The sequence below is a fragment of the Epinephelus lanceolatus genome, chromosome 12, assembly GCF_041903045.1.
Source record: "Epinephelus lanceolatus isolate andai-2023 chromosome 12, ASM4190304v1, whole genome shotgun sequence".
In the NCBI taxonomy this organism is placed as follows: Eukaryota; Metazoa; Chordata; class Actinopteri; order Perciformes; family Serranidae; genus Epinephelus; species Epinephelus lanceolatus.
In genome coordinates, this window is record NC_135745.1 from 20,567,749 (window position 1) to 20,581,447 (window position 13,699).

At 37.8% G+C, this 13,699-nt stretch overlaps 1 protein-coding gene across 1 annotated transcript in view; it reads left to right on the plus strand.

Moving 5' to 3' along the window:
• The first annotated feature begins 980 nt into the window (after positions 1-980).
• Positions 981-13,699, plus strand: part of LOC117272327 (macrophage mannose receptor 1-like) — a 29,691-nt gene continuing 16,972 nt past the window's right edge. The window contains exons 1-16 of the mRNA XM_033651187.2: positions 981-1,136; positions 1,549-1,905; positions 2,320-2,490; positions 2,914-3,069; positions 3,968-4,078; positions 6,914-7,051; positions 7,156-7,335; positions 7,967-8,121; positions 8,436-8,549; positions 9,230-9,345; positions 9,518-9,666; positions 9,758-9,957; positions 11,152-11,282; positions 11,468-11,540; positions 11,657-11,810; positions 12,751-12,789. Coding sequence (XP_033507078.2) covers positions 1,076-1,136; positions 1,549-1,905; positions 2,320-2,490; positions 2,914-3,069; positions 3,968-4,078; positions 6,914-7,051; positions 7,156-7,335; positions 7,967-8,121; positions 8,436-8,549; positions 9,230-9,345; positions 9,518-9,666; positions 9,758-9,957; positions 11,152-11,282; positions 11,468-11,540; positions 11,657-11,810; positions 12,751-12,789 — 2,305 coding nt within the window. The 5' untranslated portion in view covers positions 981-1,075. The remainder of the gene's footprint in view (positions 1,137-1,548; positions 1,906-2,319; positions 2,491-2,913; positions 3,070-3,967; positions 4,079-6,913; positions 7,052-7,155; positions 7,336-7,966; positions 8,122-8,435; positions 8,550-9,229; positions 9,346-9,517; positions 9,667-9,757; positions 9,958-11,151; positions 11,283-11,467; positions 11,541-11,656; positions 11,811-12,750; positions 12,790-13,699) is intronic.

A 13,699-nucleotide genomic window follows, 5' to 3' on the forward strand; every position in this document is an offset into this window, starting at 1 on the left:
ATCGCTTCCTTGTTAGGAATATTACACAAGACTTTAACCAGTGACGCTGAAATGGTCAAACGGCCAACCACAATGTCCTCTAGACTCTGAGGGAATCGTGCTTGGCTGCTCCAACCACATTTTGTAACACATCTGCTTCCTCTGTCTTTACATCTGTTGTCAAAATCAAAGAAGTCATGTTCAAATTATTCAGAAATGTAAATAAAATTCAAGAATACGACCTAAGAAAGGAATAACCTAACCATTGCAGTTTTATATATATTCAATTTAAAATTGAATATATATATATATATATATATTCAATTTTAAATTCAAACAACACAATACGAAGCTAAAACTATACATTTAAGAGAAAAAAGTTACAAGAATGAGCATATATATATTTATATATTTATATATATATATATATATATATATATAAATATAAATATAAATATATATATACATACATATATGAATAATATATATGAAGTTGTACTTACTGGTGCGACATATGTAGAACCCTATGTCATTTACAGTTATACAGTGAATAAAAAAATAAATAAACCGATTTTAATTGAATTATATTATCTAATAACAGCAACCATACAGTATCATACAGTATCATACAGTTTGTATGATATTAATCAATAGGTTCATAAACTATTAAGCAAATTGTGAACATTAATTGTGTAAAAGTTTTTTCAATGAAACAAGCTGGTGACCTGTTTTGACCCTGCCCCTCAAAGAATTGGAATAAAGAACCATTAATGTTCAACCCTATAAATCATAACCACCACTATCAAAAATCTGAAATGTTTTTCTCAGGTCAAAATCTATGTAGTAACAGATTTTGGGAATTCCATGTGTTTTACAATGAAGCAGCCAAAGTTGCAAATATCAGCATGTGGGTTCCGGTTAACAAAAAAAAAAAAAAAAAAAAAAAAAGAAGACAGAAAAGAGGGAGCATGACATCACAAGATGTGCCACTACTATTAAGACTGACTTTCAGTAATCATTCACACAACTCTTGTCCTCTGTGAGAAATGCATGGATAAAGTCTTCAGTTGTGGGACACTGTAAAAGAAGACTAACAATGAAATCTTGGAAAGCCTTTGTGCTACTCATCCAAGCATTACATTGTTTGGCTCTAGATGGTACAGTATTTTAACCTTTATTTTCATTTTCTTTTTTTTTGTGAGATTGTCTATATGTGCACTTGACTCTTTGTGTGAGACTGTTGTGTCAGTGTGTGTGCTGTCGGTGTGTGTCATCTACATTTAATATATTCTTGTATATTCCCTACAGTACAGTATTAAGGTGATTGCAGTATTACCTCTTGCAGACACAGGATGGTTGTAATGCAGTGGGATAGATTTAACTTTGTTTGCTTATTAAATGTCTGTTTATTCCGAGAATATGTGGTTGTGTTAATGTTGAAATGCCATAAAAATTTAGCTAGACACAACTTAAACAACCCCAGTGACGGACTGTGCAAACTGCTGTTTGAAGGATTTTCTGATTTCTTCTGCAATAAATATTTAAAAGTGTGTAATTCGTTGTCAACAGATTCACCATTTCAACTGACTAACAAGGACACTGGTTTTTGTTTGGTTAAAACAAATAACCAATGCAATGACATACGCTGGACAACTGGTGACCGACTTCTGGTTCTACAAAGGAAGAAATGCCTGGGAGTCCAGGGGAAAAGTGTGGGGAGTGAAGTAAGCCTCTATGATTGTGACGAAAAGAGCGACCTCCAAAAGTGGGAATGCAAGAATGGAACAGTGCTCGCCCTTAAAGACCAGCAGCTCTACATTGAGCTCACTGCAGATAACACAGCAGTTCTCTCCAAAACAGTAGGACCCAATAACCACCTCACAATTACAGGGACGCCCAACGGTGCTTGTACAAGAACATATAGAGGTACAGTATAAAACAGTGTTGTTTTGAAGGGCTTGCACTGGTAACAACAAATCATAACCATTTTCACATAATTTCAAATGGAATGATGGAGACCACAGTTTTGGAGATTGAAATAGATTAATCATATAGAGATTAAAAATTAAAGAAAAATCTGTTTACATGTAAGGAGGTCAAACTGGTCAACAGCTATCATGCATTGCAATCTACTTAACATATGCCAAACCTCATACATTTTCATAAGTCTACATTTGAATTGTGATGAGCATTAAACACATTTTCAGAATTCTATCCTGCATTTAAAATAGTATTCAGCATCTTGTTTTGAACTGGTTTGTCATATATACCATAAAGAGATAAATTACTGTAGGTACAGATTTTCTGTAACTACTCTGCTTTGTTCTTGTCACCTCTTAGAACTTTTTGCCATTGGTGGAAATGCAGCTGGACTGCCGTGCATGTTTCCCTTCCACTACAAAGACCAGTGGTTCTCAGACTGCACCACACTTGACTCTCCAGGAAAGACTCTTTGGTGTGCTGTTGAAACCAAATATCAAAGTGAACGCTGGGGCTACTGCCCAGTTACCTGTGAGTACTACCTGTGAAAACTTATGTTTATTAATATTGCAGTGGAAGGCCATATTTACAGTGCCAGTAAATACTGTTTGAAAATGAATGAGCCACGAAAGCTTTCAGAATCAGTCATTGCCAATGTAACTACCTTCAGGTAAAATCATGTAGATTAAAAAAATAATAATAAAAAAAATAGACAATAATAGACAATAGTTAATGTCTACCCAAAAGTCACTATTTTTGATACTGCCAGAAAGAACAATTATCTTTAAAAGCACCAAGATTACATTATTTGATTTAGAACCTACCACTGCTTCATAGTTAAGTCAACCCCAGTCATTTAATGAATATGGAAATATACAGCTTTAGGTTGCAGGTAGGGCATTTTATTCTTTGTAGCAAACATAACATAACCATGTTTTGTATATGCATTTATAGCTAAAGATGGCTGGACAAAACACCCAACAACAGGAGCGTATTACCAGCTCAACACAGGAGCAGCTCTGACTCAGGACCAGGCTGAAGCCAGCTGCAAACAGCAGGGTGCCTCCCTGCTCAGTATCACCGATCCTCACGAGCAGGCTTACATCACAGGTAAGGTAACTCTATATTGAATGTACTGATAAAGGGAGCATGTATTTGGGCACATACATTAATTATGTACTATTTGTTTTTCCATCAATGCAATTTGACATATAAAAGCAGTCTTAATTGAAGAGATGACTGTAATACATTCCTAAAGAGGCAGTGTGTAGGATTTGGTGGCATCTAGTGGTGCGGACTACAGATTGCCACCAGATGAAAATTCTCCCATGTGTCAAGTGTGAACTCCCAGTCAGGATTCCTTAAGTGTTAATTGTTCAGGAGGTTTTTAACCAAAAGAGGTTTAGTTGCATGCAAGACCTTGGGTCCCTGTGAAGCATAAGTTTACTAACATCAACATAGTTTGGGCAAAGTCAAGTCAACTTCCCAATAACCTGGTTACAAAGAGATCACAACAATACAACTTCCTGAGTAACATCTAATCAATACATGTTACACATAAATTGACAAAAGTTAAACAGTCTTGCTTACCCTGCACTGCTGGCTAATGTTAGCTAGGCCCAGGTACATTAACATTCATTTCATGTGCTGCCTGTTTGCTAGCATTTATATACTATTATACTGCATTAGATAGCTTCTGCTGCAGCAGTGGCCCTTCTTGCTGGGGTCCCAGTAGAGAAGAAAGAGCAGGGAGTTGCTTCTTTTGTTGGCTTGATGATGTCATGCCATGTCTTGTCAACACAGAGGACTGTGAGAATCTGAATCAGATTATATTCCATTTCTGCTCCCTCAATCCTACACACTGGACCTTAAAATGCATTACTTTTATTGATATATTTGAATGTTTACATGGATACTGTTGAGTTGTTAAAAAATCACAAGCTTTTAGCTTTACCAACAATGAGTGACATAGGGTGAGGCTCATTTTTGTTTCCCATACCCCAAACAGCACTGCTAGGTTCAGGCGGCAATAAACTTTGGACTGGGCTGATCCTGTATCCAGAACATGGCTGGAAATGGACTAATGGGAAGCCTTACCGCTATCTGAAATGGGACTCAGGTAAGTTTGTCTTCCACTTCAATTCTTTGTGTTTCTATTCTGATATATTCACATTTTTATCTATTAAAACAGCCCAGTCGTCATAAGAAAATGTCATTTCTTGACCACAGATATGTTATTTTTGTACATTTCATACAAAATCAATCAGTGTTTCTAATAAAGTGATGAATTTAAAGTGATTAATTATATGAGTTATATTCTATGAGTAGAGGAAAAGTTTGCTAGTCGTTAGGCTAATTTATACAACATAAAATGCCATAGGCGTGTGCTAAAAACATTAGCATGTTGTATTTGTGGGGAAAATGTGTTCAGATGAAGACAAATGCTTTGTCTGTGAATGCTGCAAGCTACAGTGAAGCTGATTTGTGTACTTGTGTTTGAAATTGTCTCTATGCCATGTTTAATGTGTGTTTAAGGTAGGGCTGCCACGATTAGTCGACTAATCGATGACTAATCGACTGTTAAAAATTTAGTAGTCGATTTTTCATAGAAAAGTACTATAAAAGTACCCCAAAATACTCTTACTGCAGCTTCCTACGTTCAGATATTGGCAGCTTTACACACTCTTCCGTGACAGTGAACTAAAACCCTTTGGTGTGAGTATGAAACAAGACATTAAATGACGTAATTTTGGGGTTTGGGCGAGACAGACCGACATTTTTCAACATTTTAACACATTTTTTGATGAAATGATTAGTCGACTAATCGAAGAAATAATCGACAGATTTGTCGAAAACGAAAATAATCGTTAGTGGCAGCCCTAGTTTAAGATGTGTTTTGAATCAACTAAACTTTACAGCACTTAACAGAAACTCCACTGCCAACTAGCGTTTTGGAGGTGTAACTGCAGAGTGACACAGACACACCACCGCACAAGTGTATATGCTCACAACTGCATAGGCCACGTGCGTAGGCTACAACATAGGGCCTGCCACAGAAGTATAAATCCCCCTTAAGTGAAAAGAGCCTCTAAGCTGTTGATCACTGCAGACCACTGTTCAGGACCAAACAATGACAAAACTGGTTGTTTTTAGTGAGCCATCACTGTGTTTCCAGCAGCAATTTATTGTGGCACCATAACTGGCTATTTTAAGCCAAAACATGATCATCATAACCAAGCGGTTTTTATGTCTAAACATTTAATGTATCTGCTACATAACAACATAAAAATGTATGGTTTACAGAAACATACAATGCCAACATTTATTCTAGTGATTGCGTAGATTAAAATGTATTAGCAAAAACATTTCGCTAACCCCTTAAAATGTAATGAAGCTAGCAAATAGAGTAAGTTGAATATTTTTCTCCATTACGCTTAAATCTGTACCAGTCAAATATGTACATTTGGTACAGTGCTATCAAGTGTTACGAGTTTTCTCTACAATCTGATAACTTGAATTAATACAAACTAAGCCCTTAAATTAAGGAACAACCTACCTAATGAAGTCATCTTAGTTATAATCCAGCATTTTTCTTTTGAAATCACCGAAAAATGTCTCCATTTTGTAGACCATACACAGTGTAATGCATACTTTTTTCTTGTACTTAATATTTTCACTCATTCAAAGATAATGTGGTTATGAACTTTGTAAACCCAATTTGGATTGATAGGTGATGTTTCTTCTTTTATCTCTATTTGGTTGATATTTGTGTTGTTATTAATATTAATTTTGCCATTTTTATTACAATTCTCATGAGCTTCCAGAAGCACTGAATTTCTAGTGAGGTTATTAATTCATGTTATTTGACATAATATAAATTGATTTGAACATACATTCTGTACCTGACTTTGGGAACGGAAGTGTTAAAGTGAGTAAGTGGATGTGAGAAAAACCTGAGTCAAAGGAATGGTTTTCAGATTTTGGGGAAAAATCTTCATTGCTTTCTTGCCTAGAGTTAGATAAAAATTAATACTACTCTCATATTTGTCTATTATATATAAAGGCAATATAGGTAACAGGATCTGTCTTCCAGCACTTCTTCACCTCACAAATTACAATAATTACACATTATATTGTATTTGTTAAACACATACTAAAACTGCGGTGTAAACAAGACAATTTGTGGTTTTACGGTGGGTTAAGTGTTGCATGTTTTGTAAGCCCTGAGGAAGACCTGCAGTGGTCGAAACATGTTGGCTCTTTTAAAGGGACACTGTGTAGCGTTTTCAGTTGTTTATTGGCAAAAATCAATGTCTGCATTCATAAATATATCATCACTGGTGTATTATTACCTCCACCAATAATCTTATTCTCGTAAAAGGAGAATTTCGGATTTGTTTGTACATGGGGAGGGTAAGTCGTTAGAGGGGTTCCATAATGTTTCGCCATCTTGAAAATACATCCGCCAGCAAGGGACATATAGCACTACCAGGGAATAGCCCCGCCTTCTGCGTTTTAGTTGAGAGCCAGGAAGGAGAGGAGCAAGAGACGCTTCTTTTTGGTACACAGCAGCTACCATTGTTGCAATATGCATTTGAAACAGTGAGGCGCTAGAGTGCGCTATCTGTTTGAATGCAATATACGATTTCAGCGTAAAATGGGAGAAATTCCTACAGACTGTGGCTTTAATGATTTAGCCACTACAATAAAGATCTTTCAGTATTTCCCCTCCTAGTTTTTCTATATTCTTTTGGAGTGCCTGGATTGCCTTTGTGTCCTGTTGTCCATGAGCACCCGACACAAGATTTTGATCTGCGTTTGTATATACACAACAAGAAGTCGTCTCTCTCTTTTTACGGTTATGTGAGAGACTATAAAGCTAGGATAAATCTGTGGGTTGATATGAAGCTGTTTGCAGTACCACATGTCAAATATAACCATCATCTTGTTTTAGGACATCCACTTCCTAATCCAGGACACAACTGTGCAATTCTTGATCCTGCTGTACAGTACTCCTGGCAAAGTTCACTTTGCAGCAAGAAACTCGGGTACATCTGTTACAGTGAAGCCACCGAGGTAGTGCCTACACAAGGTAAAGAAAAATGTATTTCTATTGTGCTCTACTCATCCCCACATATAGCTACAATATCTGTCATTAATAAAGTTGTTATATTTCTTTGTTCTTTTCATGATCAGCTGTTGAGACTGGATTTTGTTCAAGCCCTTGGATTCCCTACAGTGGCCACTGCTTCTACCTTAATCGTACTCAGAATACATGGGCTGATGCTCAGAGATTGTGTCGTAATGACGGAGGGGACCTAGTCAGCATGCGCAATGTGGAGCACCAAAGCTTTGTCATCTCTCAACTTGGATACAGTATGTGAGAAAAAATAAAAACACACGTTTATCTTTAAGGAACAAATCCTTACAACAAAAAAGCCCTGAGGCCTTCCCTTCTCCACCCTTTCTTTTCCTGGCTTGCAATTCACTGCTCTGACTATTTACCTCAAAGGGAATTTACAATCATATATTGTCATGTGCTGAACTAAGGTTGACATATCCTAACACTTCTTTTTTTTCACGAAAACTTTAGTTTCAAGATGATGGTCAAAACAACTGGTCTACCCAAGACAATGCATAGCACTTGCTTTGCAAGATAGCACCACAGCACTTTTTCTCTGAAGGGCAATATTACATTTGTATAGTTATTTCTTCACAATGATGTTTGTGGAGCTGGTCTTTAATTCAGGCAAGGTCGCCTGCCTCTGCTATAATATGCTGTAGAAAACCCTCATAGACTTCCTTTGTTGTTGAAATCGAATAATACTAGCCAGCTGGTAGACAGACGGCTGAAGTATGAGTCGGTGATTAAAAAGACAGAATAAACCAGTCAAGAGGCACAAATGGATCAAAACACATTAATACCATATGCAGATGTCTGTTAGTGTCTGTTACCTGTAATTGTGAATAATTTACAGACAATATTTTCCTTTATTTGTGTCTGCAGCATCCACTGATGAGCTTTGGATTGGACTGAATGACAGAAAGACAGAGGGACTGTTTGAGTGGATTGATCATTCGACTGTCAGCTTCACTAGCTGGGAATTTGGGAAACCTGCTGGGTCCACTGATCTACAGGATTGTGTTCTCATCAGGGGAGAGGTAAGGAGCATGTGTGGCTTTGTGTATATGCACTGAAAAAAAGTGGCATCAAATTTCATTTTTTAAAATCTGATTATCAGACAGCAAAATTATTAATTTTGCAGCTATAGTTAACTTAATTGTGCATGCGTTAAAATTCAGTATATAAATTGTTTACTGTATCTGTCTGTATCTAAAACATGATATTATATTTGTACAGTTTTATGACTCTGGTGTCTCTGTTTGACATGCAATTTTATCAGTGCATTTGACTGCAGTACTTCTCAGTACATCCAGACTCCACATAAATACATATTCAACTGTATCTGTTGCAGAATGGAAACTGGGCTGACCATGTGTGTGAGGAGAAACATGGCTATATATGTATGAAGATGAGTGCCTCAATACCCACTGGTAATCAAGTGCAGCAGAATGTGGGCTGCAAAAATGTGCGTTAAGTTAACTAATTTTTATTTATTTCAAAATTCCTAAAGTTTAACCTGGGTGTACCTAGGGTTACAACCTAACACCAACATCCAGCAAAGCTAAACAGAGCTATTTAGCCTTTTTTCAGCTCAGTGTTTTGGTTGTCTCTGGTGCAGCAAAGCTCTGATAAATTCTCAGTACTCAACTTGCCCACCTAACAAAGCATACAAACAAAGCTGGCAAGTTAATTGGTGAACACAGTTAGGCATCAAGCAGCTTCAGTGCTAAATATTTTTCTCACCCAGACCCAAACAAATAGCTAAAAGCCTATTCAATGCTACTCTTACATTTACAGGTAGAGAGGAACATGACTTCAAATGAGCGCTCATGTTCCTTCTTACTGTTACAGTATAAGAATGATTTGTCAGGACTTTGTCAGTGTGGTAAAGAGTTCCCCCAAGAGGTCAAAAAACATTAATGCAGCATTAACTGTTAAATGTTTAACTTGATGATACTTACACTGCATTAGGCTGGCTTTAAATGTATAGAATATTTTTGTGATTGTAGCATCTTTCACTTTTTCTGATATCTATAGGGTTTTAAAAGTTATTGAAAACTGAGAAATTATAGTTGGTGGGATCTGTTGGCCTTTTTCTCAAAAAATTGATAATCTTTCTTCACTTTTTGTTTTCCAACAATCCAGGGGTGGAGAAGACATGGCTCGTATTGCTACTTAATAGCGACACAGACCAAAACCTTTGACGAAGCCAAAGATGACTGCAAGAGCTCATCTTCTTACCTTGCTGATGTTTCAAATGCGTGAGAAAATGTATTTTTACTCCAAATGTTATGAGTAATACTCAATTTCAGAAGTACGGTGTATTGGGATAAACAAACAAACAAACAAACAAAAAAATCACATAAGGTTTTGTTTGTACAACATTTAGTGACAACAGAAATCCTGTGATCTTAATTATGCAAATTTTTTCAGGGTGGATAATGCCTTCCTCATCAGCTTGGTGGGGATGAGACCAGAGAAATACTTCTGGCTAGGCCTCTCAAACCAGAAAAACATTGATCGATTTGTGTGGACCAACACAGAGTCAGTGAGGTTCACTCACTGGAATGCTGGAATGCCAGGTATGGAGAGATTTTAAACCTCATCTGTAAGATGTGGCAGAAAGTGGCTTTCACAACTGACAGTTTGCAATATTTCCCCCAACTATGCAAGGTCACCAACAGGGCTGTGTTGCCATGACAACGGGGATTTTTGCTGGCCTCTGGGATGTGCTGCCCTGCACCAGAAAGGAGAAATACATCTGCAAACACCGGGCAGAGGGGGCAGTTTTAACCCCTGCACCACCCACTCTTTCCCCTAGCAGATGTACATTCAGCTGGGCTCGAGTAGGAACGAGAAACTACTGCTTTAAGGTACAGCTCCAAAATCCACTTCATCCTCTTAATAATTCATAATTAATAGATAACCACCTTTGTGGTATCCGTTATCTCTGACCGGGGCTTTAGGGTTTGTTGAGCCAGTTGAGGCAAGGAGAGCCTGGCTCTGTTGAACTTGGTTTGCGGTATACCCATCTGGAGAGGACTCTAGAAAGATTTGTGTAAATATTCTGGCACCACCGACAACCAGTCTGGCTTCAAGGCTAACCATGACAACGATTTGAGTATCTATGCCTTGAAAGAAGTAGCTGAATGTAAGACAGGAAAAACTTTTAATCAACTTTATTGATGCCTCCACCACTTTTGGCCAAGTTAATCTCCTAATGTTGTTTCTGAAATTGAGTCAAAGCATTATATTGAGTCTGACAGCATTACAAGAATCCTGGTATATTGGTATGCCAACCAGAATACGCAGGTCATATGGGGCAACAGAGTCTCCGCTCCCTTTGGCATTGGTAATGGAGTACAACAGGAGGGCCTTTTTTCTCCCACCCTCTTTAAACTCTGTAAACATGAATGATTTATCTAACCAATTCAGAGGGTTCGAACTGGCTGTTGGCTTGGTAACACAATAACAAACCATCTTATATATGCAAAGGATCTGGCTATCTTCACTCGTCGCAGTGCTGGGTTTCAGCAGCTAATGAGTATATGTTTTGAATGCGGGGTCAAACATGATGTGCGATACAATGCAAAAAAAAAAAAAAAGCGTTGTCATGATATGTAGAACAATGAGGACCTTAGCTTTCCAGATTTCTATCCATCAGAGAAAGTGCTGTGTGTTTGTAATAAAACAGAACATCTGGGGCGCTTTATTACAAATAAAATGTCTGATTATGATGGCATGTATGGGCAATGCCTTATATTACATGATCAAGCTAACATGTTGGCAAGAAAATTTTACATCTGTTCAGATAATGTTAGGACATTTTGCATTCATCTCTTTTCTGCCCCCTTGTGGGCCTAGCTTAAAAAGGCGAGCTTGCATAAGTTTCAGGTTGCCCACTCTGACAATAAAGATGAACTTGTGCATACACTTGTGCTATTACTTACAAACTAAAGTACTCCAATGGACACACAAACAACGAGTACAAAAACAATAAAACACCATTTGTTTTTTGGAAAGTCACACTATCAAACTATGTTTAACCTCTTTGTCTTCTGGTTAAGGTGTTTTCTACATCCTCACATTCATCGTCAGACGGGAAGACCTGGTTCGAGGCCAGAGATTACTGCAGGGCCAGAGGAGGAGACCTGCTCAGTATCCACAGTCAGGAAGATCTACGAGAGCTACCAGAACGGTACAGTATCACCTGACAAAGTAAAAAACTAAAGAAAATACAAAACTGGTTGCAGCAGATGATGAATGTTAGCTAGTGTCCAGCAGAGCACTGGGAAAATGTTTATTTTAACAATTTTCAAATAGGTTTTATACTTTAATGGCCAATACGATGATAATATTAAATATAACTATTGTCTATTTTAGCTATGAATCAGTCTGGATTGGACTTAGTGCCCCTGACCCAGCCACCGGATATGTATGGAGTGATGGATCCCCAGTGAGTTAACAGTGTTCTACTTTAATAGTTGAGTATATTTTTTAGTTCAGGACACCTCAATAAATAAACAATAAAATTATAAATAAGTGTGTTTTATTGTTTGTTTTTGTTTACAGGTGCAGTTCCAACACTGGGAGGATGAAGAACCAAACAATAAAAACAACGTGGAATCTTGTGCTGTTTTCAAAATGTATAGGAGGGATGATCGTGGGTCCTGGAACGATCTGCACTGTGAGACGTACAAAGGATGGGTGTGCCAGATCCGTTTAGGTAAAATAACGGACTGAAATAATTTGTTTCTCACTTGTTTGTTTATCCAGGGGTGTAAATCATCCTTTTTAGATATCAGTGTCACCAAAACAAAGGAGATATGTATTGATTTTAGTAAAAATCCCTGTCATCTCCCCTGTGGTGATGGACAAACAATCTGTTGAACTTGTGCAGCAGTACAAATACCCCAGTACTGTCATTGATAGCAAGCTGTGCTTTGAGCCCCAAGTTGATGTTGTATGTAAGAAAGCACATCAGCACATGCACTTTTATCGCAAGCTTTGCACTTTTAATGTTGACACCACTTTAATGAAAATGTTTCATTCCTGTTTCATCGAATCTGTTCTCTTTTATCTGCTGGCACGGGTCACTTTCTTTTAAACCTGTAAGGCATTATGAAGGTGTGCAGTAAAATTGCTGGAGCACCCTCAAATGACCTCCATGACCTGTATCAGGTTAGGTGCATGAATAAAGCTAAATGTATCCTGGCCGACACAAGCCATCCACTAAGGGACAATTTGGTGCTGCTACCATCAGGGCGCAGATATAATCTCCCCCGATGCAGAACAAATCGGTTCAAAAAATCATTTATCCCTGCTGCTGTCAGCCTCTTAAATGGCTGCTAAATGTACTGTGTATTCTTTTATGGTTGTTTACTTATTTGTTGTGATAATTGTTGTCTTTGTTTTAACTGCTGGCTGTGACACAAATTGCCCCTCGGGGATGATAAAGACACCTTGAACCTTGACAAGGTGTCAAAGAAGAGCATGCCAATCTTTTATAACCGTTGTTGAAGGTTAACTGAGCAAACTTGACCTACCGACAGTGTCTTTCTCAAATTTATTTAGGTGAACATATTCTTAAATCAGCATGGCCTACTATCACTCCAGTACTCTTATTTGTGTTTTGAGTATATTTTCTTACATCTGTGTCGTTACAGGAATCAATCCAAAACCGCCTCCAAGCCCTCCCCCTCCTGGTAAGTGGACCTTTCCTTGATGTAACCACATAGACTTAAGCTAAATGCTAACATTAGAATGCTAACACCACCATGATGACAATACTTATGTGCTAACATTAAAGTCCCCATGAAATGAAAAATACATTTTCCCAGTTTTAATCCTGTGTCCCTGTGCTAATAAATGATGTACCTCTTGGTATATGCCAGATATGCCAAAAATCAGTATCAGAGCATTTTACATCAAAATCCCTGTCTTTTCTCTTTCTGTAGAACCAGCTTAATGGTTTTGAATGTTTGGTGACTCATCCTGCACTCAGGGGCATTTGCAAAAGTTCATCCAATCAAATAAAACTATGGGCAACTAGCTAACCACGCCAGTCAATAAAAAACTGCATTTCACTGTCTGTGGGTTGTAGTAGCTAGCTAACAGAGCAATATGGAGAGAAATAGGAAGAGATGTCTGTTTGGATATCAGGTAGCAAAATCTTTGTTTTCCATTTTCAAAACAAAGTGGCAGAGGTCTAATTTATTCATCTCTCTCGCGCCCGGTGTTGCCACCTCTTTTCAAATTAAAGTAGCTAGCTTTAGCTCCAAAAGTCACTAATAACTGCCAGAAGACGTCACATGCTCATTTGCATATTGGTGATGTCATCACACATTAATGGAATCATTACAAATTCGCACAATTAGACTCAATACAGAAATCCTCAACAAAATATTTGAATAGCATGAGAATTATGGTACTTTTATTGTAGTGCTCTGCTTTTTCACACTTTCAATCCAGAGAGCAAGAGCGTCTACATAACCATAGAAACTCACAACTGATCTCTCCTCCCGCCTCTCCCACACCTACTGCACGGAGGAGAGAGACGCTCCTGATGGCAGAAGAGCCATGAACTGTGATTACTCTGAGCAGCATGCATGTGGA